This window comes from Pollicipes pollicipes, unplaced genomic scaffold (assembly GCF_011947565.3).
Source record: "Pollicipes pollicipes isolate AB1234 unplaced genomic scaffold, Ppol_2.1 Scaffold_4295;HRSCAF=5057_pilon_pilon_pilon, whole genome shotgun sequence".
NCBI lineage: Eukaryota > Metazoa > Arthropoda > Thecostraca > Pollicipedomorpha > Pollicipedidae > Pollicipes > Pollicipes pollicipes.
This window is the reverse complement of record NW_023596461.1, coordinates 6,584,563-6,609,833: the sequence shown is the minus strand read 5'-3', so window position 1 is coordinate 6,609,833 and position 25,271 is coordinate 6,584,563. Positions and strand designations below refer to the sequence as shown.

The 25,271-nt window shown below is 54.6% G+C and overlaps 1 protein-coding gene across 2 annotated transcripts; it reads left to right on the top strand.

The window, feature by feature from the left end:
* Positions 1-140: 140 nt before the first annotated feature.
* LOC119096212 (ATP-binding cassette sub-family F member 3) lies at positions 141-20,318 on the top strand. 2 transcript variants are annotated; one of them, XM_037219011.1, is made up of 16 exons: positions 141-233; positions 3,786-3,856; positions 7,737-7,842; positions 8,688-8,862; positions 10,383-10,600; positions 10,983-11,087; positions 11,723-11,881; positions 13,602-13,802; positions 14,759-14,941; positions 15,270-15,342; positions 15,721-15,821; positions 17,524-17,701; positions 17,854-18,034; positions 18,591-18,661; positions 19,265-19,414; positions 19,879-20,318. In XM_037219011.1, exons 2-16 carry the CDS (start codon positions 3,790-3,792, stop codon positions 20,035-20,037), a joined length of 2,127 nt encoding a protein of 708 aa, XP_037074906.1. In that variant the 5' UTR covers positions 141-233; positions 3,786-3,789; the 3' UTR covers positions 20,038-20,318. The 2 variants fall into 2 exon arrangements, with proteins under 2 accessions (XP_037074906.1, XP_037074905.1); XM_037219010.1 differs by having other exon boundaries at positions 147-229.
* The last annotated feature ends 4,953 nt before the right edge of the window (positions 20,319-25,271 follow it).

The following is a 25,271-nucleotide window of genomic DNA, read 5'->3' as shown; positions in this document are numbered from 1 at the left end:
ATTCTATCCGTAAAATGGCAAAAACGTCAATAAATTACAAATATTTACCCATCATTTGCGATAACTCTGGTGCCGGTAATGGCTGCCAGAATTTGGAAGCTTTGTTATGCCTCAATTATGGACACGCAGAGACAAATCGGCTTGCACAACGTTGCCCTGGGCACTGCCTTGCCGACGAGTGACGGCCAGCTGCCACGATTGGGTCCGTGCTGGGGCGCGTCAATTAGAGGCAGGTACTTAGATAGTTATTTTGGTCATGCATGATCAGAAGGCACTTTTCGTTTAAATTAGACGTATTTATGTGATTCCCACGCTGCAAATGACCCGTCTTGCGGACGCGTCGTAAAGAGGCCATCTTGTTAAGCTTGGGTGATCTATAATGGGTTACGGCTGTTTCCCGCACGATCTTGAGCTTGTGCGTGGTATAGCGTCCATTTCCATTAGTATTTTGTGAAAGAACAGCTTTTGATAATGTTGCAAGCATGTTATGCTCGTGTCTGTATATTTTTTAAATTATTTTGGGCATCATCATGAAATATGCTAGGCATTTTTGGTTGTTTGCTTTCACTCCCCTGGCTGTTCACCAGCTATGCTGGGTAATACCTCCATTCTCCTGTATGTACAGTGAACCATTTTTACATGTTGCATTACATGTTACATCATAGCATATTGCCCATGTGGCACATGCCAAGGGTGCTCTTTAAACCCTGATTTTGACTCTGGAGATGAGTCTGCCAAAAATCCTTTCACTGTTGGATGCTACATAACATCCATGTGGCCTGACTTGTGGAAGCATTCAGTAAGTTGGACAAGGCAAATTGACTCAAATTTTTAAACTGCTGTGGTGTAAAAACATTTTCAGACTCCTGTTGTGCAAAATTGCCTTTATAACATTGTGATGCCCTGAAACATTGGGCCTCTATGCAGTGAAATTGGTGGCCATTGTGTATAGGATTCTGTCTGCATTATGCATGCAATGCATCTGCATATGCATTGAAACTGTTGCAGTAATGTCACTGTTATGCCAGATATGTTCAGCATAATTTGTTGTTTTTGCACTCTGGACAAGAAGCATGAAACAAAGATAGCTATCCTGCTCGCCATGAATAGAAGAGAATGGTGTTTGATTTTGGGGATTTTAATGTTAAAAAAGATGAGCATCATTTATATTTACACCTGAGTGTAACTACTGCATCCAAACTCATCCCAGCCCCTTTGTTGTACTTTGGTTTGTCAAATGTCCATCCAAACCCTTATGTCCTTGCATGTTTAAAGAATGCATAGATGGTCCCCTTTTCCCTTCTGACATGGTTCTTAGAAATGTTTTGGAATATCCCTTTGAATGTGTGCAAAAAGCATACTTTGCAATAGGTATGCTCATTTTACAAAAGACTTGGGTCATTATCACTCTGTCTGCTCCTCAGAACATACTTTGTCAGATGCTGGCAGGCATCAGTACATTTAGAAATTTTAGCAGGTAGATCCAATTCGCCAAAAAGGTGTATGATACTGAAGGCCATCAAGCAGTCAACCTAATGCCTTCTCTATCTGAATTATGTAATGTATAGTACAGGATGAGTTGATCCAGTACATTAGAGACAGTGCTCCTTCATGCAATTTAACACAGTATCCTTCCCATATAAGCATATAAGTCCATGCAAAAATGGCACTTGACTGAGGATGGAGGAATACCAATGCTGTAAGCATGTAATGTACCTGTATTTTTAAGTCAGGCCTTGCATTGTGTGCTCTATTAAAGATGTCTTTGAGCTCAACACATCAGGGTTACATAAGATTACTAAATAAGCTAGCTGCAGTCATGTTGACAGGCAAACATTGAATGGTTCTGCTTTATGGTGCATAGGCTGCCTTGACAGTGCATGCTTGCTGCAGTTGAAATACTCCTGGGGTATGCGCTTAAGCTGGGGATTTCGCCATCTTTGTGAATGGCATTCCGCTACATGTCAGTGCACCATCAAGCATTTTGCTGAATTTTTGCCTCAACATGCCTGCTGAAGCAGTCACATGAGCGAGGTGTTTCCTGTGGAGGGTTCATGTGCAAAGTGATGCAGACTGTTCTTTGCAATATGCACCTGACTTTACCTGAGTGGCACCAAAGTACATGAAGTGTGGCAGGAGGGAGACCTAGGTGTGCTTGGAGACAGCCAGCTGAGATTTTGGGAGCAGGCAACACCAGCAATGTCAAAAGCAAAGCTGCTTCATGAATTTGCAGTCATAACTACTTCACAGCAGAATCATGCCTTTGTCCCATTTTTATGTTTTTATCTCTTAACTCTACTTATCTGTTGACTTCACATTTGGTGTATATTCATGCATGTTTGAATGTTTGTAAATTTTAGGTGCTTTCACTCTGTATGACATAGGTCCAAGAAAAGGCCATGTTGGTTTGGGTCATTCATTCACTGTTGATGGACTTGCAATGTAAACTAAATAGTTCTTAAATCAGCAACCCAGGTGGTGATCATTCTGTGGTAGTTGTTTGTGAACCTTAGCCCCTGCTTGCTTGTACTTGTATACATATACAGCATACACTGAGTACAGCTTCATCATACAAGGGTCATTTGGTAGTCTGGGCTTGAACAATGTGGGGCAGATCCAAAGATAAGGACAAGCCTTGTCTGGAAAGTGAGGGAACAGCATCATCTGGGGGGGGGACTCAGTTGCCTCAGGGTGTCATTACTGTACTACGGATATTGGCTGAGTGACATCATCATTGTATTCTGTCGCTGATCCTTGGTGGAGTGGTCTGCCATTAAAAGTCCTTCACAAGAGTCAAATCAGATTTTACTAGCACCCACCATTAGAAAATATCTCATATATCAGGAGCCAATGCTGGATATCTGGAGCCAGTACTGTTTAAGATAGTCCCATAAAGCCCTTTTTACCACATTGATTTGAGTGATTCACATGAATGGTTTTCAATTGAGTACCTGCTAAGCAAACCCTGTGTGTACTCTGAACACACCACCCAGGCTGTGCCATCTAGTTCAATGGATAATTTTGCCTGCACCCTTTCGCCGGACATTGCTGAGGAGGGTGTCACGTGCTGCACAATGCTGTAGCACCCTTGGCCTGAGGCCTGGTCACCCTCTTTGGTCAGCTGTCAGCTGAATGTCAGTTGCCTGCATTTCATTTGGGCCAAACAATGCACACTCCTTTGGACTTGCACCTAGTACCACGGGGCTGCTAGTTCAGCATCTTCTTGTGTTGCATGGAGATGGTGCCTGACTTCACATGATGTTCCCTTTGACTGGAATGCCCTCCTGTGTGACACGTTGTCCCTAGCCAGCACTGTGCGACTCAGACCCAAGCCAGGCTCACACTGCATCCACGCCATGTATGGCATACCTCATGCTGGGACATTCCGCATGACAGGGACAATGGAATTTTCCCCAAGCTAGGTGGGAGCAGAGGCTGCAATACACATTTGGTAATTTTGCTCATCTCTTTCTAGCCCATGGCATAGGGTCAGTTTAATATCCTAAGAAAGTGAGCGTTAGTTAGCTCCCCTGGTGCCCTAGTTCCCATGCAGTCCCACCTGAAAAGGCAGAAACAAATGAAGTTCAGTGAGGCTGGGTTCCAGCAGAAAAAGTCGTTCTATTTCCTGAAAGCTGACAAGTAAGCTAAGCTGGCGGACACACATGTCACTGAACCTTAAAATGTCTAATTTTCACTCCTAATGCTTCTTCGCTGTTTGTTCTCTAGTCACAAGTTATCACCATAGCAACGGCCTGAGAGCTGTAACGTGCTCTGGTTCGCCACAGGACAATGGCAGCCCGAATTGTTCGCGATGCCTTCCCACACATGGACGAAGATCTGTTCCAGTATGTGGAAGGTACGTTTCCTCGCCGTGCACGACCTTGTATGCGTGCAGCAGTGTCCAAACACAATCCATGTGCGTAGTATTGGGCAGCGAAGGTCGCTTCTTACCGAATAAACATTGCTTTCGGCGGGCCTGTTGTACCGGAAACGGTCTCGTCCTGCACCGCCAGGCTTCACAAACGGGAGATCCAGGAGCCACGCTGTCTCCTCTCATCCCTCGCCGGGATCTTGTGCGGCCCTCCTGATGTCAATGACAGTACATATCTAACCAGGTGGTGTTCTGGTAATTGTTCGCCCCTCCCAGGGTGACCAGCTTGAACCCCTAGACCTCCCTACGTCCCCGGACATAAGGATATCTTGGTGTGTGCCCTCCCCCCTCGCAGCCGCGATATCTGGGCTCAGATTTTGGCTCTGAGGATGCGCAAATTCTTGATGTGCCTGTGTTTTGAGGAATATGTGATGCGATGTGCATGACAGGTACTTAAGCTTTTTTCGTATTCATTCTGTAAATAAGGCGGGTACTCGTCGAGTGACAATTATTCGAATGATTCCTAGAACAGACATTCAGTTTTCTTGATTTGGGGTTTGTTAGCTGGCTTGATCCTTTGCCCCGCCTCCTCAACCGCATTCTTAAAAAAAACATCAGCAAGGAAGCAAACGAAAATGCGTTTGTTACAGGCGCATGGTGTTAACGATGACCCGTTGATTTCACTCGTGCTTCCATCTAAGACCTTCACTTTCAAAGGACCCACTGATATGTAACTCCAGGAATCAATTCTGACAACCGGATTCAACCATAGCTTCCGTTGCCCTTTTCTTCCGGGCTAAGTCGCGGTCTGTTATATGCGTAGGGACGATCCTAGTTCAGATAAGATATCAAACCGCTTTAGGTCAAAGGTCGTTGGTGGCGCGTGTTGTCTTTGCTGCATCGAAAATGCCCTGAATGAGAGAATGTGCCTTGCTTGGTGGGTTTGGGAGTTTGGAGAGATTTGCTATCACATCGGAAATTTTCCAGTCGCATCATGAGTCAAATTTCAACTTGCGTATTGTTTAGTTCTAAATGTTTTCACGCTGCATCCTGATTCACTAATCTTTGAATCACTGGCGTGAGTGCGAACATGTGAGTGACTCATGTTGTCGTGGTGTTTCCAGCGCCGATTATGAGTAGTCTAATTCACTACCTAAATGCAGTTATGGTTTCTTAACTAGCGGTATAACTTCGGTCAACGTGTCCCTTAATTAGTCATACCGCATGCATCTAGCCAGGACAAATCGCCGATCTGACCTTGGCTGTGATGTGTGTTTCCGCGAGCAGCTACGGCGGATCCGTGGCGGATATCATAAGTGAGCGTACTGCCAGCCATGAGCCCTTCATTAGCTGTGGGTTTGTCCTCACATTACATGCTTATGTTATGCTGCATGGCCTGAGCACGATAAGAGGTCATAATGCAAACTTCGGGGCCGCTGCGCCACCGGTCGAGTTGATCCATTTCCCCGATCGCATCCAGGTTAGGATTCGCCTATTATCCACATTTCCACCTGGCCCGTGTCTGCCGTTACTCCCGATTTGATGTATTTTCCTGCCGCATTCAGGTGAATACGTACCTTTCAAAATGATTGTTTAATTTGTGTGATGGTCTTCGATGGTGGTCGAAAGTATGCATGCCGATATCTCTGGAACTGTCGTCACGTCACCGAGGTGTCCGGACAAAAATCGACTCAATTTGTCGAGCGCCTGTTTGTCGACTGGTATATGACGACTTCCATGTCAGCGACATGGAAGAATGCCGACGTGCCGAAATGGGAAGCTCCTTAATGACGGCTAGCAACGTGGCGACATGTCAACAAGCTGACATGCCGAAATGACGAACGGCTAAATGGCAAATTGCAAAAGCACGCCGCCGTGCCGTGGCTGGATGCATCCGAAGCTGGGGGTAGATTGCATTCCCCGAGCCGGAATTTCCCGCCGCCTTTCGCCTCCACATCTGGTGGAGGACCTAGGCCCCGGGTTGTCAGGTATGGCTGTACCTAGCGCCGGCTGACCACGGATCCGTACTTACCGACTGGTTCGCGCCAGCGGCCGCCGCAGCGGCTGAAGCGGCGCTCGTGATGAGATTGGCGGCGTATTCCGCCGTATATAAGGCGCGGATGGCGGACAGCAGGCACCACTCTTTCTGCCGGTGTCATGTCGCTACTGCGGGCTCTTCTGCTGACGGTCGCCTTGAGTCCGGCCCTGCTTGATGCGTTCGAACAACCCTCCCTGAGCTTTCAACAGGTAGACGATGGCAGGCCCGTTCCCATTTCCCAAGGTGACGAGGTGTCCCCTAGCGAGCGGCAGACCAAGTGGACGTTCATCGCGCTACTGGGGGCCCGCCAGCCGGACGGCTCGGTCCGCTGGTTGTGCGGCGGCTCACTGCTCAGCTCGCGCCACGTGCTGACGGCGGCCCACTGTCTAGTCAGAGTGGCGCCCAGTCAGCTGGTGGTGCGGCTCGGTGAGACCTGGCTCGGCACGACCACCGACGGCCAGCACGCCGATCGGGACGTGCTGCGCGTCGTCGTGCACCCGGAACATGTTGGCTTCAAGAACGACCTGGCCATGCTGACGCTGTCGGCGGCCGTGAGGCAGCAGCCGGCACAGCTGGGTTCGGTGCGGCCCGGCCAGCGCGCCACCGTCGCCGGCTGGGGCGTGACGAGGTTTGCCGGCCGCCCGTCCTCCGTGCTGCTGGAGGCGGACGTGACAGTGACGGATCCGACCGAATGTGAGCGCCTGCACCTGGACGGCGCCGCGCCCAACTCGCTCGTGCGCCAGCTGTTCCCGGGCGGCTTCGGTGGCCGTATGCTGTGTGCAGCCGACCTGACCGGCGGTGGCCGGGACGCGTGTCGCGCCGACTCCGGCGGTCCGCTGGCCGTCGGCCCCGCCGGCCGGCAGCGGCTGGTGGCCGTGGTGTCGAGTGGCCGCGGCTGCGGCGACGCGGGCTTGCCCAGCGTCTACACCGACCTCAGCAAGTATATGGACTGGATGTGGCGGCAGCTGAACCACACACCTGTTTTACATGAAAACGCCTTGGACGTGGCTCAACCTTTTGACACCAGGTTTTTTTCAGTAGAGCTTGACCGTGGTGTTGAGCTGGGAAGGTTGGCTTCGAGTGTTATCGGCAGGGGACTTGATCAGTAGACTCGCAGAGATTGTCGTTGTGGTAGCGGGAAGAATGGTTTCAAGCCCATGTCACATGGGCCGTGTCAAGATGCTGCTAATCTTTGAACTACAACTGTGACTCATGTTGAGGAAACTTTGGGGTAGAAATTCGCTGTTGTAGCTCCTGGCTGCAGTTGGTGTTAGAATGTTAGGTTGGAAATAATATGTTTTCCCAATACTTTTGTGGTCATTGCCGAGTTGTCCTGGTATGTCTACGTCCTGATGTCTCAAGAATCCTGGAAAATGCTATGCTTGGAGTTTTGAAAGAAAAGTATTTTGTTGGCTGACCAGTCGTGATGATTTTGGGCACTACTTTTTCGATAACTTCCATGCGAAAAATGTGTTTGCCAATATCCGCCGTATGCAAGTGGCACCATTTACGGGCGGTAACATTTGGCACGCATTTCCTTACCTTTTTAGACACGCTTTTTACACGCTCCACATTTATTCGACTATTTCCGCGATGCAACATTATCACACTTTATGTGCGAGCTGTAACCAGAGTACTTGCACGTTGCATCAAGTCTTCAAGCAAAATAATGGACATGGCCAGTCAAAGTGTACAAGCTAAAATGACTGCCGACAGCACGGGACGGGGAGGGGGTCACGGGGTCGTCCGATGCCACGGCTGTGGGTAAATGAGCCGCGACCTGGCGGCGGAGTGGAACGGACCTCTGGCACGCCCCCTCGCCGGCAGGGGTGCTCGACTCGGGCGAGGAGTTTGAGTCCGGCGATGACGTGTACGAGGCGATCGGCGGCATCGTAGAGCAGGTGGCCGGCGACGACAGCGAGCACGTGGTTCGGTCAGTGTTGTGACCTGTCCTGACCTGCCCTCGGTACACCGATCTGTCCTGACCTGACATCGGTACACCGATCTGTCCTGACCTGACGTCGGTACACCGATCTGTCCTAACCTGACGCCGGTGCACCGCTCTGTCCTGACCTGCTGTCGGCGCACCGCTCTGTCCTGACCTGACGTCGGTGCACCGATCTGTCCTGACGTGCCGTCGTTGCACCGATCTGTCCTGACCTGACGTCGGTACACCGCTCTGTTCTGACCTGCCGTCGGTGCACCGCTCTGTCCTGACCTGACGGCGCACCGCTCTGTCCTGACCTGACGTCGGTACACCGCTCTGTCCTGACCTGCCGCCGGTGCACCGTTCTGTCCTGACCTGACATCGGTACACCGCTCTGTTCTGACCTGACGTCGATACACCGCTCTGTCGTGACCTGACGTCGATACACCGTTCTATCCTGACCTAACTTCTGGTCCGTCGTGCTCTGTTCTCATGTTGCCCTGGTACGGATTTGCTTTACCGACTTGCTTATGCGGTCCGCTTGCGCCTACTAAGGCGTGCTCTCTGTCATCAAATCTCATATGTTGAATTGACAAACGTAATCAGTACGTCTCAATCCGACCATGCGTGACAACGCCAGTGTCCACCAGCGGTGAACGCTTAGTGGGTGGCGAGGAGCGAAGGAATTGGTGGAGGCTATGCTAAACACCACATTCCAGCGGGGACTGCGGTCTCGACGTCGACCTGTGCGCGAGGTCTTCTCCGCCGTTGTTCTGTGCAGGGTACAGTGGCCTTGAGCGTGACCTGTCGGTGACCTGACCGTAACCCTGACCGGGGGTGGTGATCGGCAGCCTGCTTTGTGACCGGGTGATGGCGCAGCTGCGAGTTAGTGCTCCGGACGGCCACCAGGTGGCCAACGGCGGCCGGAAGCGACTGGAGGCGCCCGTGCACCTGGGTTCGCTGGCCGGAGACGACACGGTCCAGGAGATGCCCAGCATCTGGCTGGCGCAGAAGGAGGTCGTCTCGGTCAGTCCCGCTCAGGGGTGTGGGAATTGGATTGAACGGGATTGGGTGGAATGGAATGGAATAGAATGGAATGGGATGAGATGTGATGTGGTGTGATTGATGTGATGTGATGTGATTTGATAAGATGAGATGAGATGAGATGAGATGGGACGCGATGGGATGGCATTGACTTGAATTGAATGAGACGGGGCCGGGTACGGTAGTGGAACGATGGAGGCTAGGCCCGGATCTTTTGCGGCTCCCTGTCCTTGACCACTCAGCTGCTGTCTGGCTGTGAAAGCACATGTGCGGCACCTCAGCTCCATTGGCAGATGTAGTGAGACTGAGTTCTGACCTAAAATGCTTGAGGTAATCACGGCTGATCATCAGGACCGGCCTTTTTCTGCATGGCTGATGTGTCAGAAGAGACCAGACTTGTTTGGTGTTGTGGCCATCAGTAATCCAGAAGGATTCGGTGGTAGCTTGCAATGACCGCAAAGAGGAGAGCAGAAAACCCAAACCCCATATAAAGCCATCTGTTTTCGTGCATGGTCACAGCGTCAATGTTAAACTTCCAGGAAGTGTGTCCAGTACCTTTGACCCCTGTCCGTACATCTACGCCAGGCTTAGATCTTTAGCGAAAACGGTGTAGTATCGTGCTAAGGTCTCGGCAACGTGAACACGATGGCGAACTACCTCACCCTCCCTCTCACTGGCGAGTGCTCACTTCACCCCTCACTCTCACCGATGAATGCTCAACTCACCCCTCTCTCGCCGGCAAGTGCTCACCTCACACCTCCCTCTCACCGGCGAGTGCTCACATCACCCCTCTCTCTCACCGGCGAGTGCTCACCTCACACCTGCCTCTCACCGGCGAGTGGTCACCTCACACCCCCATCTCACAGGCGAGTGCTTCCCTAACCCCCCTTTCACAGGCGAGTATTCATCTCACACCTCCCTCTCACAAGTGAGTTCACCTCACACATCCCCTCACCGGCGAGTGCTTGCCTCACACATCCCTCTCACCGGCGAGTGTTCGTCTCACACCTCCGTTTCACCGGCGAGTGCTCACCTCACACCCTCATCTCACCGACGAGTGTTCACTTCACACCTCCCTCTCATCGGCGAGTGTTCACCTCACACCTCCGTCTCACCGGCAAGCGTTCACCTCATACCTTCCTCTCACCGGCGAGTGCTCACCTCACACCTTCCTCTCACCGACGAGTGCTCACGTCACACCTTCATCTCACCGACGAGTGCTCACCTCACCGGCAAGTGCTCACCCCACCCTTTCCTCTCACAGGCGAGTATTCAACTCATACCTCCCTCTCACAGTCGAGTCTTCACCCCATACATCCCTCTCACCGGCGAGTGTTCACCTCACACCTCCGTCTCACCGCCGAGTGCTCGCCTCACCCCTCCGTCTCACCGGCGAGTGCTCACCTCACATCTCCCTCTCATCGACGAGTGCTCACTTCACACCTCTCTCTCTCATCGACTAGTGCTCACCTCACCCCCTCCGCTCTGCCATCCGCCGCTAGCGCGTGGACACCAAGAAGCTGGAGAAGGCTGAGGAGAAGATCAAGAAGAAGCTGGAGAAGCAGAGCGCGGCACCGGCGCCGGCGGCGGCCAGCCTGGCCGAGAAGACGGCCAGCGCCTCGCAGGTCATCTCCAAACGCGACGTGCGCGCAGAAGCCCGCGGCGCCAACATGTGCAAGGACATTCGCATCGAGAACTTCGACATTACCATCGGAGACAAGTGGGTGCGGTGGGAGTAGAGTGGGGGCGGGGGGGGGGGGGCAAAGCACGCACATGCGACGTGCGCGAAGGGCGGTGCGGTGAGTGGGAAAGATGTTGGTGACTATAGTGTGTTGCCTGCCCAGCATTCCTGTGGAGCATGCTGATATCAGTGTCTATTCTGAACCCTCTGCGCCATGTCGGCGGAAGAGGGATGCCGGTGTCAGCGTGTCCTGCACCGTCCATCGCGTCCTCGCGTGGTGTTGTTGACGAAGCGTGCGCCGTCTGCCCTGTCCCTGCAGGAGGCCGAGGTCAGACGAGGTCAGGGTGTGCACCCACCACATCCCCACTGGGTGCACCTGATGTCAGTGTGCCCCCTGACCCGTGCCGCCGTGTCTCGGCAGGGTGCTGATGACCGGGGCGGACATAACGCTGGTGTACGGCCGGCGGTACGGCTATGTGGGCAGGAACGGCCTCGGCAAGACCACCATGCTGCGAATGATTTCCAGGTGGGTGAAGCCCGCGGCTGCTTCACCACCACCAACACGCCAGCTGCTAAACGGAAAACACGCCATGCAATGAGTGTAAAAGAACTTCACCTTGCGCACGATCGAAAGATCGAATCACCTCCGGTGCGACACGCGCACGTGATGCCCACTCGTCCAAGGCCTTCGCTTCGGTGTGTTTTGTCCGTTACCTCCGTCTCAAGAGGCTCATTGTCTGTATGTGAAGCGAGTTACGCGAAGTGATGACGTCATTTTTTAGAGGGAAATATGAAGCGTTTGACGTATTCATGGAGTAAGTGCGCTTGAAAACGTGTCGGACTCAATTCGTACCTTGGCATTTTGCCGACGTCTACCCGTCAGCTGGCGAGAGAGATGCGATGTTGGTGTCATCATCTAAATCACGCGAATGCCGTAAACAAATCATCAAACTGTCGTGAGAGCCTGTCATGCACATGTTCATTCGTAAATCACCGACCCGTTACTCCATCGTCCACTCGTTCTTGCTTGACGCATTGCTGGCGCTCGGTTTCGTAGCCGAACAGACCTTGGTCTGCCGCCTGATGATACAAACTGCGGGGCACCACCGGCGCCTGTCGGCGGCCCGCCGCCGCCTCTCACGGCCGGCGGCGCTGTTCCAGCGGCCAGCTGGTGATCCCCTCGCACGTGAGCGTGCTGCACGTGGAGCAGGAGGTCACCGGCGACGAGACGGAGGCGCTGCAGTCGGTGCTGGAGTGCGACACGGCGCGGGAGGAGCTGCTGGCGCGGGAGCGCCACCTCACCGCGCGCATCAACGACGGGTGAGCGTTCGGACGGCGGCGAGAGTGGATGCCGGCGTTGCTGAAGATGTTGTTACTGAGCGGCCTCGGCCCGGCCCGGGCCGACACGGTCGGTCGCTGTTTGGACGGGGCTATATGCTTGCAGCAGTGAGCATAGCGCCAGAGAGTTTCAGGGACAGGCAGTGCATTTTTAAAACTTGTTCTATCGCATTTTCAGGACTTCCACATGTGGGCTGTTTGTTTGACTACACAACATTGTAACATTGTTGGTACATTTATGGTAGCAATCTGATGTTAAAATTCACCTCCGTTTTCGTGATAAAGATAAGAAAATCGTGTTACCCAAGGGTATGCTATCGTGTTGCATAACATGATGACATAAAGTTTGCACAGTGTAAGAAACGTCAAGCGCAGGGTATCGAAATTGGATCATAATCTTTTCAACCTGGAGAAGCAACGGCCCGAGGCCAACACCGTTGGACGAACGAGGGCGAACAGTCGCGAACTTCATGGACCGATCCGAACCGAACTGTAGCCGTGGATCAATATCTAGCCATGGACCGAACACCAGCTATGTACCGACCTCCAGCCATCGGCCGACCTCCAGCCATGGACCGACGTCCAGCCATAGACTGGACGCCAGCCATGGATCAAACTCCAGCCATCGACCGAACTCCAGCCATCGACCGAATTCAGTCATGGACCGAATCCAGCCATGGATCGAACCACAGCCATGGAGCCCAGCCAGCCATGGTCAGCGGTTCATGACTCCCGGAGTCCGGTCTGGGACGCCCGGGGGAGAGATTCCGACGGAATGGTGCGGGCTCAGACCACGCTGGGCTGAGACATGAAGATGACTTCTGGACAGACTGGAGCGCATCTGGCGTTGAACAACCCTCTCCACGATAGTAGCAACGACTGGGAGGATTTACACGGGACGGTGACCTCCCCCTCCCCCCCCTCCCCCTCCCCCTCCCCCTCCCCCCTCCCCCTCCCCCTCCCCCTTCCCCCCGCCGACTCCGGCGGTGGTCACTTGGTGAGGTGAGGTCAATCGGCACGCGAGAATGCGGCGGTAGCTCCCCGGCCGATGACGCCACAATGGAAATACGTCACCTACAAGACGCTTCCCGGTTTGTCAGCAAACACCGCGCCTGCGGACGTGTGGGCAATGCTACAAAACGCCAGTAGACTGCGGTGGTCTTGCGGCTAGCGTAGTCACAAGAACAGATTGATAGAATGACCGCAAGATGAGCCATCACTAACTAGCCGTAACGACTGTTGAACGGCAGGGAAAACGCTGCCCTCTTCTGTGAAGAACGGGCGTCAGCTTACTCGTTGCAGTTGGTCATGTTGTGTGTATGTTATTGGGCGTTAGTGGAAGGACCAATGGACCCAATACAGTTATCTGTTGCGTATTCCGGACACCAGTATGTCCGTTTATTAGAACATGGTGGTTCGTACTGTGGCGTCTTTCCGACGTGTTGATCGCCCCCCCCCCCCCCCCCCCCGTCTCCGGACACCAGGATGCCGTGCTGTGGTGACCCTCCCCTCCCGTCTCCAGCCACCAGGACGCCGTGCCGTGGTGACCCTCCCCTCCCGTCTCCAGCCACCAGGACGCCGTGCCGTGGTGACCCTCCCCTCCCGTCTCCAGCCACCAGGACGCCGTGCCGTGGTGACCCTCCCCTCCCGTCTCCAGCCACCAGGATGCCGTGCCGTGGTGACCCTCATCTCCCGTCTCCAGCCACCAGGACGCCAACCTCTCGGAGCAGCTGTCGGAGGTGTACGCGCGCCTGCAGGCCTCGGACGCGGACCGGGCGCCGGCGCGCGCAGCGGTTATCCTGCGTGGTCTCGGCTTCAGCCCCGAGATGCAGAAGCGGCCCACCCGCGAGTTCTCCGGCGGCTGGCGGATGCGGCTGGCGCTCGCCCGCGCCCTCTTCTCACAGTGAGCTCGCAGGCCTCTTCTCACAGTCAGCTCGCAGGCCTCTTCTCACAGTCAGCTCGCAGGCCTCTTCTCACAGTGAGCTCGCAGGCCTCTTCTCACAGTCAGCTCGCAGGCCTCTTCTCACAGTGAGCTCGCAGGCCTCTTCTCACAGTCAGCTCGCAGGCCTCTTCTCACAGTGAGCTCACAGGCCTCTTCTCACAATCACCTTGCAGGCCTTCTCACAGTCAGCTTGCAGGACTTCTCACAGTCAGCTCGCAGGACTTCTCACAGTCAGCTCGCAGGCCTTCTCACAGTCAGCTCGCAGGACTTCTCACAGTCAGCTCGCAGGCCTTCTCACAGTCAGCTCGCAGGCTTTCTCACAGTCGGCTCGCAGGCTTTCTCACAGTCAGCTCACAGGACTTCTCACAGTCATCTCGCAGGCCGTCTCACAGTCAGCTCGCAAGCCTTCTCACAGTGAGATCTCAGGCCCCTTCTCATGAGCTCGCAGGCCCCTTCCCACAATCAGCTCGCAGGCCTTCTCACAGTCAGCTCGGAGGCTTTCTCACAGTGAGATCTCGGGCCTCTTCTCGTAGTGAGCTCGCAGGCCTGTTCTCAAAGTGAGTTCGCCAGCTGTGCGTGTCGCAGCTGGCCTCTTGTGAAGCGGTGCGAGGCTGATCTCATGGCTGCTAGTCAATGGGAAGTGTGCGCGCTCTCGTCTGGCGGTACCGCCACGCCCCAAGCGTGTGCTTTGTGGTCCATGACGACACTGTGTGAGACCTGAGAACGTTCGTGGTCACTCACCGCTCCTGCGGGCGGTAGCGCACAGCCTCACCGCGGCACCAGCGATGGCGGGCTTGCCTTACATACCGCGATAGACCTGGCTCGTCGCTGACACTGTCAGTGTGTCACTGGGCGCCCTGCTGACACACGTCAGACCACTGCGAGCGGCCGCTGACGGGGGTGCCCGCGCCTGCCAGGCCGGACCTTCTGCTGCTGGACGAACCGACGAACATGTTGGACATGAAGGCCATCATCTGGCTGGAGGACTACCTGCAGACGTGGCCGTCGACGCTGCTGGTGGTGTCGCACGACCGCCAGTTCCTCGAGGTGGTGCCCACCGACATCCTCTTCCTGCACAACCAGAAGATCGACTGCTACAAGTGAGGACGGCCGCCGCGTCGCCACCCACGCCCGGCCTCTGGGCGTGGTCTTTTGGTGTCGTCTGTGACGGCGCTCGGACCCAGGTGGCGTAAGCGGGAGTTTCGAGGCACTGTTCAGGAGACGTTCTGGCTTGTTGTATTAGCAGCACACGTCAGTGGGGCGAAGATTAGTTGAGACGCACGATAAAAGTGGAATTATGAAGGCGTTTGCAGTGTAAGTGATACGCATAACGCGATAATGCGTGTTGATATATGTTGCTACCTATTTGGGATCTGTAACTTCAGTGCTCTGGGTATTATTGTATACCGCCCACCCTTCTGCTTGCAGAGGTAACTATGAGCACTTTGTGAAAGCCAAGACGGAGAAGATGAAGAATCAGCAACGGGAGTATGAAGCTCAGGTAAGTGCCAACAGGACTCTGCTTCGTGTCAGTTTTGTTACAGGGTCACTTGACGACCTCGGCTGGCTGGTCAAAAGAACGGCAGGATCTCAGCACCTGTGGCTTGTGTTTTATCTCCTCGATCTCACAACCCTGGCTGCCGTGTCGTTGAGTTCGTTTCGTCGCCGATGCTTGTCTCCCGGGTGGTTCAGCGTGTCGCTCTGTAGCGCGCGCCTGTATTCCGCAACCCTCCGACGGCTGAATGACGTGCTGCCAACGGGCACTACCGCTTACGCGTCAGCTGAGACGCAGTCTTAGGCGAGTCAGGGACTGATGCCCGGCCTGGCCCTGTCCGAAATGTTCGTGTCTTCATGGTTGTGCTTGTCTGGGTCTCTTCAGATGGCGTTTAGGGCACACGCCCAGGAGTTTATCGACAAGTTCAGATATAACGCCAAGAGAGCGTCGCTGGTCCAGAGCAAGATCAAGATGCTGGAAAAGCTGTAAGTGAACATGTCTTCCATAGGATGAGATGGAGTAAGCGCAGCATTCATTGAACTCACCAAGCTGTGCGGTCGAACGGCTGCGGTTGTAGCATGCCGAACGGCCGCGGCAGTGGGAGTCCGACCGCGGCGCGGAGTGTGTACGCTGCCGCTCCGACCGTGTGTCGGTGTCGTGCGCGGCGGTTGTGCTCCGCCATCGGAGTGTGTACGCTGCCGCTCCGACCGTGTGTCGGTGTCGTGCGCGGCGGTTGTGCTCTGCCATCGGAGTGTGTACACTGCCGCTCCGGCCGTGTGTCGGTGTCGTGCGCGGCGGTTGTGCTCTGCCATCGGAGTGTGTACGCTGCCGCTCCGACCGTGTGTCGGTGTCGTGCGCGGCGGTTGTGCTCTGCCATCGGAGTGTGTACACTGCCGCTCCGGCCGTGTGTCGGTGTCGTGCGCGGCGGTTGTGCTCTGCCATCGGAGTGTGTACGCTGCCGCTCCGACCGTGTGTCGGTGTCGTGCGCGGCGGTTGTGCTCTGCCATCGGAGTGTGTACGCTGCCGCTCCGGCCGTGTGTCGGTGTCGTGCGCGGCGGTTGTGCTCTGCCATCGGAGTGGTAGCTGTCATTTCCCGTCTGTTATTCGTACGCCGTCCACCGCTGTCACGGCCATCTCCGCCGTCCGCCTGTGTACCTCCACCGTTCGCTGTGTGACCCGCCCCCAGTCCTCCGGGGGTGATCACCGTTCGCCTGTGTACCTCCACCGTTCGCTGTGTGACCCGCTCCCAGTCCTCCGGGGGTGATCACCGTTCGCCTGTGTACCTCCACCGTTCGCTGTGTGACCCGCTCCCAGTCCTCCCGGGGTGATCACCGTTCGCCTGTGTACCTCCACCGTTCGCTGTGTGACCCGCTCCCAGTCCTCCGGGGGTGATCACCGTTCGCCTGTGTACCTCCACCGTTCGCTGTGTGACCCGCTCCCAGTCCTCCCGGGGTGATCACCGTTCGCCTGTGTACCTCCACCGTTCGCTGTGTGACCCGCTCCCAGTCCTCCGGGGGTGATCACCGTTCGCCTGTGTACCTCCACCGTTCGCTGTGTGACCCGCTCCCAGTCCTCCGGGGGTGATCACCGTCCGCCTGTGTACCTCCACCGTTCGCTGTGTGACCCGCTCCCAGTCCTCCCGGGGTGATCACCGTTCGCCTGTGTACCTCCACCGTTCGCTGTGTGACCCGCTCCCAGTCCTCCCGGGGTGATCACCGTCCGCCTGTGTACCTCCACCGTTCGCTGTGTGACCCGCTCCCAGTCCTCCGGGGGTGATCACCGTCCGCCTGTGTACCTCCACCGTTCGCTGTGTGACCCGCTCCCAGTCCTCCCGGGGTGATCACCGTTCGCCTGTGTACCTCCACCGTTCGCTGTGTGACCCGCTCCCAGTCCTCCCGGGGTGATCACCGTTCGCCTGTGTACCTCCACCGTTCGCTGTGTGACCCGCTCCCAGTCCTCCGGGGGTGATCACCGTTCGCCTGTGTACCTCCACCGTTCGCTGTGTGACCCGCTCCCAGTCCTCCGGGGGTGATCACCGTTCGCCTGTGTACCTCCACCGTTCGCTGTGTGACCCGCTCCCAGTCCTCCGGGGGTGATCACCGTTCGCCTGTGTACCTCCACCGTTCGCTGTGTGACCCGCTCCCAGTCCTCCGGGGGTGATCACCGTTCGCCTGTGTACCTCCACAGTCCGGTGCTGGTGCCGATCGTGCCGGAGGGGGAGGTGGTGCTCAAGTTCCCGCCAACCGAGCCGCTAAACCCGCCCGTGCTGCAGCTGGACGAGGTCGACTTCCGCTACCCCACTTCCGACCGCTACATCTTCCGCAAGGTCGACCTCAGCACCAGCATGGAGTCACGCATCTGCATTGTGAGTGAGGCTGCTGGTGTAGCGGGTACCAGCGGGGGCACGGCTCCCTCTTTCCGATCTCCGCTCACTTGCCCCCTCCCGACGGCTTGAGGGCCTCGCTGGCGGGCTCTGTTGGCGGCCGGTAAGTGACCAGTTGCTCCGTCCGCCGCCAGGTGGGAGAGAACGGCGCCGGCAAGACGACGCTGCTGAAGATCCTGATGGACGACCTGTCGCCGGTGGCTGGCATGCGGCACGCGCACCGCAACCTCAAGATCGCGTTCTTCTCGCAGCACCACGTGGACCAGCTAGACATGACCGTGCACTCGATCCAGCTGCTGGCCAAACGGTTCCCAGGTGAGCACCACAGAGCGCGGGGATATGTGAGCAGGCACTGCTGTATGGTCTTGTCCAGACACACAGGTGGACAGAACGCACGGGAAGTGAATGGTCGAAACACGGTTGTTTGAGGCAGGAGTGCTAGCACACGAATGAACATACAAGGATAACAACGTAAATGAGCATGCTATTGCCTTGCTGGCGTGTAGTCTCGGATATGTACCGTGGAACATGAGAGTGTTGCGGACATTAAGGTCGGAAGACAAGCCAACAGCAGTGATGTAGGCTAGCAGTCTGTATTTCATTTTCTGCTGACGCCGCGTGGCGGGCGAGTGACAGTTTTTTTTCTTTTAGAGCGGTTTTTATTCTATTTTACTTAGATCCCTGCGTGGACGCGGACACCGCATGATGCAGCCATATATTAATGAATTCCACAGGCTTCTGAGATAAATCCAAATACGTTGCTCTGTATCGGATGATGCAACAAGCGGGTTAAGTGTTGTGACGAGCGCGCAGGCCGGCAGCTGTGGCTGCCGCTGGGGGTGCTGAGCGCTGACCGGGGCCTGGCCGGCAGGCCGGCCGGTGGAGGAGTATCGTCAGCAGCTGGGCAGCTTCGGCGTGTCCGGGGACCTGGCCACGCAGCAGGTGCGGCTCGACCGACCCCGCCGCCGACTCCGGCCGGAGACGGCTCGGAGACGCTGGCGTGTCGCCGCTGCGGCGGCCGGCCGTGTCGTCTATCGCTCGCCGGCCAACGGCGTGGCAGCTGAGACATCTGTCGGGAGTGGGATTAATTATTGCCTGCGGTCGCCGCCACTTGGGTGACGGCTCATGGTGTCAGCGGTTGGTGTGTCGGCGGAAACGGAGCTGGGGGCGATGTTCACATTTGTCTCTGTCGAGAGTTGCGCCTGTTACCTGCCAAACGTCGTGTGCTACACTCTCGAGCTATATGACAACCAATGTGGGAGAACACAGTGTGGTGTATCTTGACGGTGGTTTGCGTCTTTAAGCACTTTTTCGATGTATCTACGCGTGTCTCGCTGGTGGGTTTGGCAATGCTAATCCATCGCACTTTGCAGTCATGTGATGCATCATTTTTCCCTTGAATACTACGCTTTATACTGCGCTTCATCTGACCTGCGAAACTTTTCCAGCGATCCACAGCGATTACACCAGGAGTTGCTGATGGTATGGTGTTGGTTCCCTCGTGTTCGCCGGACCCACGCTGACCGTGACCGCTCTGGCCGCCAGGTGGGCAGTCTCTCCGGGGGTCAGAAGTCGCGCGTGGCTTTTGCCGCGCTCTGCATGGCGCGACCCAACTTCTTCATACTGGACGAGCCGACCAACCACCTGGACATCGAGACGATCGAGGCGCTCGGACACGCCATCAACCGCTTCAACGTGAGTTTGTCGCCGGTCCCACTGAGTACGGGACGCTGGAGCGGGCGGGCAGGCCGTGTCGCCGAGAGAGCCGCGGCGCTGGAGCGCTGCTGCGGCGTGGCGCTCGAAGAAGCCGGGCGCGGCGGTGTTCAGCTGGCTCAGTGTTGTTGGCCGCTTACTCTCATGTGATGACGATGATGTAGGGTTATAGTGATGCCCGCTGGGCTCTTTGCTGATCACCAGAGTAAGGTCTTTTCGGGCGGTGAGCAGGGATCCGGTATATGGTCTGTTACTTATCCCGTACAGCATAAAGACGGACATCCTTGTTCCCAGCTTGTGGTAAATGGAGCAATGACCCGTGCTATCTCCAGCGCGTGTCCAGGGACCCCAGTAGCATGGCCTGATGCGCGCCGGCCGTGCGCCCTGTCTGTGGCGGCGGCTGGCTGGCCCCGTGCTGCCGCTCTGACGCGCCGTCGCGCCCGCAGGGTGGCGTGATCCTCGTCTCTCACGACGAGCGCCTCATCCGCATGGTGTGCCGCGAGCTCTGGGTCTGCGCGGACGGCACCGTCAAGGCGCTGGAGGGCGGCTTCGACGAGTACAAGACGATCGTGCGGCGCGAGATCGAGGCGGCCAACGCCGGCTGATGCCGGCCCCCATCTAGGCCCGATCTAATGGAATTGGAGGACGGCGCGGGTCCGACCGGCGCGCGCGCGGAGGCTTCAAGGCAGGGGCCGGAGAGCGGGCGGATTGGGAGGACGGTGTGGGGTGATGTGCCTCTGCAGTGGCGACGGGCGATGCGGGCCACGCGACCAATGCTCTGTTTAGCTTTGTTGAAAATGTGCTTCTCACGCTAGCTGGAGGCTTTGTCAAAAGCCCTTGATACGCTGAACATGTATCAAACCGAATTTGCTAATACAACACACGGTCTGCACGCTGGTGTCTTCCCTCGTCCGCGTTGGAGTCGGACGAGGTTTTAGTGCAGTGTGAGGAAAGACAAAGCTGCTTCGAACATTACCCCCTCGACAACATCTCCATGCACGTGCAGAGGTGTTTGTCTGGCTACGGAATCTCTCTGGTGTATCATCTCACCACGCCAGGACCTCATCTTATGAACACGCGATGTTTGACTGGACTCGGCTCTGGACTCTGACTCGAAACTCTGCTCGGCGAGGGAAGACACGTAAGGTAACTGGAAAGACGAGCGAGGCGTGGAAGGCATGAAACGCCCCGCTCGCTACCTCCTTCTGACAGCGCCCGGCCGTAACGTCGGGTTTCGTCAGAGCTGCGGTTAGAACCCCACTTGGTGAATCATGAGACGGTTCGGGACTTACAGTCGTACGCGGGCAGGCGTCGGGTTATGTTGCCGGCCGCCCCATCACACCTGTTATGTCTTACTATGCATAACAGCTTATCACACAAGATGTGTGGCTCCAGTGGACCCGCTGGTATAACGTTCAGTTGTGGAATCTGTTGGCGTGTAACTGGTTTCTTCATAGCTTTAAGTTAGTTGTAAGCCGATTTATTTTCATTTTCGAACAAGCCTCTCAGGTATCATGGCACATGCGAGCACAGAATGATCCGTAAATATAAAGCTATCTTCAGCGCAGTGTGACCATGTTGGAAGTAAATGACCAATGACGTCTTGTGGACAAGATATAAATTGCCCCCTTTGAAAGGCTTTGGTCGTGTCCATTTTCCCCTCCCTGATTTGTAAGAATTGCACAAACTGCTGTTTTGTCTCTTAACTGCAAGTGAACCCATCCATATAATTCAGCAGTCCGTCCTTTTCAAACACCAGTCTGTCCTGACCTCACGTCGATAAAACGGTCTGTCCTAACCAAATGTCGGTACACCAATTTGTCCTGATGTCTACACGATGATCTGTGCTGACCTGGCGTCGGTACACCGCTCTGTCCTGACCGTATGGCAGTACACCGATCTGTCCCGACCTTATGTTGGCACACCGATCGATCCTCACTTGGCGTCAGTACACCGATCTGCTTTGACCTCACGTCGGTATACCGATCTGTCCTGACCTGACGTCGGTACACCGATCTGTCCTGACCTGACGCTCGGTGTGTCGTGTTCTGTTCTCGCGCTGCCTCGGCACGTTACTACTATACCGGCCTACTTCTACGGTCTATTTTCGCCTATCAAAGTTTGTTCAATTTTTTGGATAATTCCTAGAACAGACATTCGGCATTCTCGACTTGTTAATTGTTATCCAGCTTGATCCTTTGTTCCACCTTCTGAACCACCTTCTTAGAAAAGAGATATAAGGAGACAAACAAAAATGCGCCTCTGTCTGTGATAGATAATATGAAATTTAAGATGGCGCGTTGATTTCACGCGTGCTTGCGTTTAAGACCTTCTCTTCATTGGACTCATTGATGGAATGATACTACACATACTACACATAATGATACACAAACTACACATAAGGATCAATTCTGGCAACCGTGTTCAACTACAGCTTCCGCTGCCGTTTTCTTTCGGGTTAAGTCGCGGTCTGTTATATGCATAGGGGTAATTCTACTTCAGATGAGAAATCAGACAGCGCTTTAGGTGACAGGTCGCTGTTGGCGCATGTTGTCGACTGCGCCGAAATTGCTCTGAATGAGAGAGAATGCGCCCTGTTTGGTTTGTTTGGGAGTTTGGAGAGATTTGCCATCACATCGGAAATTTCCCAGTCGTGTGATGAGTTAAATTTTAGCCCGCGTATTGGTTAGTTTTAGAGGTTTCCATGCTACATCCCGATTCACCAATCTTTGAGTGTAGACAAGTGAGTGACTCATGTTGTTGCGTTTCCAGCGTCGATTGTGAGTAGTCTAGTTCACTACGTAAATGCAGTTATGATTTCTTAACTAGCGGTATAACCCGCTCAAGAATTCCATTAATTATTCATACTGCATGCATCTAGGCAGGACAAATCACCGATCTGACCTTGGCTGTGTTGTGTATTTCCGCGAGCAGCTACGGCGGATCCGTGGCATATAGCATAAGTGAGCGTACTGCCAGCCATGAGCTCGTCATTCGATGTGGGTTTGTGGTCACATTACATGACTATATTGTGCTGCATGGTCTGATCACATAAGCGGTCATAATACCAACTTCGGGACCGCTGCGCCAACGGTCGAGTTGATCCATTTCCCCGATCGCATCCAGTTTAGGATTCGCCTGTTATCCACGCTCCCGCCCGGCCCGTGTCGGCCGTTACTCCCGGTTTGATCCATATCCCCGCAGCATTCAGGTGAACACATGCGTTTCGATATGACCGTTTAATTTATGCGATGGTCTTCGGTGATGGTCGAAGATATGCATGCCGATATCTCCGGAACTGGTGTGACGTCATTGACAGGTCTCCAGTAATCGTCATGCACGATGTCTGCGGTTGGGTAACTACCTGCAACTGCGTCATTACTGTGCGGTAGACATGGCTTCGTCGCAAGGCAATGCCGGTTACGCTGCCGTTGGGCGTAACAGAACCAGTGGCGTGAGTGTGTGTGTGTGGGGGGGGGGGATATGGAGCAATAACAGGACGACGTGCAAGAAGCAAACGTTGAGGGTCGGATGCCTCTAGAGCATAGCTACCGAACAAACGGTGCTGTGTAATTATCCGGTGAAACATTTCATTCAGTGAGATGTGTGATCTAGTTAACTGTACCAACTAGTGAAAAGATGACCTAGTAGATTATTTAGTCTGGGAAAATATCAAAGGGAAAGTCGTTTTAGTCCAACTGAATACTGTGTTAGTTGATTTTACAATCGTGCAATAGTCTAGTTCGTGCTCAGCGCTGTTTCCCGTCTAATAGCTAAGGAGAGCGCTGCACTCGAAAATGACGCGTCCAAGAAACTGCCCGGAATTTCCCGCCCGCTACCGACTCTGACAGCGCCTGGTCGTAACGTTGCTGTTTCTCAGAGCTGGGTGCAGAGCCCCAGCTGGTGAATCATTGGTCGGTTTGGGGCATGTGACAGTCACATGCCGGAATGCGTACGGTGCTGTTGTCAAGTAGCCCACCTCAGCCGCGTGTATCTTGCTGTGCACAACAGCTCATCACACAACACGTGTGACCACGCCAAACCGTCTGGTACTACGTCCAATTCTCAAATTGGACTGCGGGTATTATTTTGTCGTGGCTTTTAAAGAAGATGTGTGACATTTGGAGAGGCATCAGATATTAAGAAATGGGCTCAGTTATCACTACTGGTGTACGTCAAGTGGGAAAACTGCTTCAGGCATTGCGGTTCCTCTGTTTAGTAAATATGCTCGTCAATGCTTTAATGTCTGATACCTCTTTGTGTAATGCATAATATTGGCTAAGAGCCAACTGTCGGCCGCTTTATATGCAAATGACGTTCACAAATGACAGAAATGAAAGGCACGACAGTTTATCTCTTTAGCCTCGGTCGCCGCACGGCTAATGGCATGACAAGATTTCAATGACGTTATCATGATATCATGAATGCCTGGGTGACCTTAAAATATTCTCCCGAAAACAGTGTGCACGTCCTCGTCCACATCCGACGCAAGTCCTCGCGGTCGTTGAGTTAAGAAACTAGAAGGACAGGTCTTGAGATGGGCGGCATTGTGAACCACACCAAATGATCTTGAAGATGGCTCTTTCAGTTCAAAACCACGTACAAATGTGGAACACTATTTTTACGTTAGTCACAAACTGAATTTGATTGTTTTCGAACAAGATTTCAGGTATTTCGGGGGCATGCAAGCCTTACGATCATTCATAGGATTAACTTTGTCCTCAGTGCACTGTCACTATGTTGGTGCACGTTGATAAGATAATCAATAATATCTTTTAAGCCCTACGTAAGTCCTACACTGTCGAAGGCTTTCGTTCGTGCACATGTTGCACTCCATGATTTGTAAGAATCATGCAAGCGGTATTTTAGCCTGTGAAATGTAAGCGTATCCTTCCTTAGAACCTGTTAGCCCGTCCTTGTTGGCGCCTTACAAAGTCCAAGCTAAAAGTTGCTCACACCGAGTGAGCACAAAAATGCCTCAAAGAAAAGTTTCCGTTGACAGTTATCGCTACAAAACCACGCATCGTTTGTGTTCCCACTCGGAGCCAGTATTGTTACCAGTGGCTGGCTGCATTTTCATGGACAGCGAACAACCTTCTGATTATCAAAACGGTGTATCACAGCAACGCTCCTCTTTCCTGTGCTTGTTTGTGAAATTTGAAGCGTTTCAGGGAGAGGCTCGCGTAAGTTTGCCTTTACGAAAGACGATAGCATTGTCGCAATGCCAACAGAGCGCCAGAAATGCAACTGACTGTTTATTGTGGTGCCGTGTCGTGGCTGGATGCATCCGAGATTGCATCTCCCGAGCCGAACTTCCCCGTCGGCTTTTGTCTCCGCATCGGGTGGGGGACCCCAGGCCCCGGCTTGTCAAGTATGACGGCACCTAGCGCCTTCCAGGTATATACGGCGTGTCGGCGGCGCCGGCTGACCGCGGAGCCGTACTTCCCGACTGGGTGTCGCCGGCGGCCGCCGCAGCGGCTGAAGCGGCGCTCGTGACGACGTTGGCGGCGTACTCCGCCCGTGTATAAGGCGCGGATGGCGGACAGCAGGCACCACTCTTTCTGCCGGTGTCATGTCGCTACTGCGGGCTCTTCTGCTGACGGTCGCCTTGAGTCCGGCTCTGCTCGATGCGTTGGAACGACCTGGGCTGCAATCTCAAAATGTAGATGACGTGGACCCAGATGCTATTTCCAACGGTGACGAGGTGTTCCCTAGCGAGCGGCAGACCAAGTGGACGTTCATCGCGCTACTGGGGGCCCGCCAGCCGGACGGCTCGGTCCGCTGGCTGTGCGGCGGCTCACTGCTCAGCCCGCGTCACGTGCTGACGGCGGCCCACTGT

What these genes read in the sequence shown, in the direction of transcription:
- LOC119096212 (XM_037219011.1), top strand. Translation starts at nt 3,790, where the DNA reads ATGGCAGCCCGAATTGTTCGCGATGCCTTCCCACACATGGACGAAGAT. An exon ending in GACATTACCATCGGAGACAA is followed by an intron (nt 10,601 to 10,982) that starts GTGGGTGCGGTG and finishes GTGTCTCGGCAG; the next exon opens with GGTGCTGATGACCGGGGCGG. An exon ending in GGGACCTGGCCACGCAGCAG is followed by an intron (nt 18,662 to 19,264) that starts GTGCGGCTCGAC and finishes TCTGGCCGCCAG; the next exon opens with GTGGGCAGTCTCTCCGGGGG.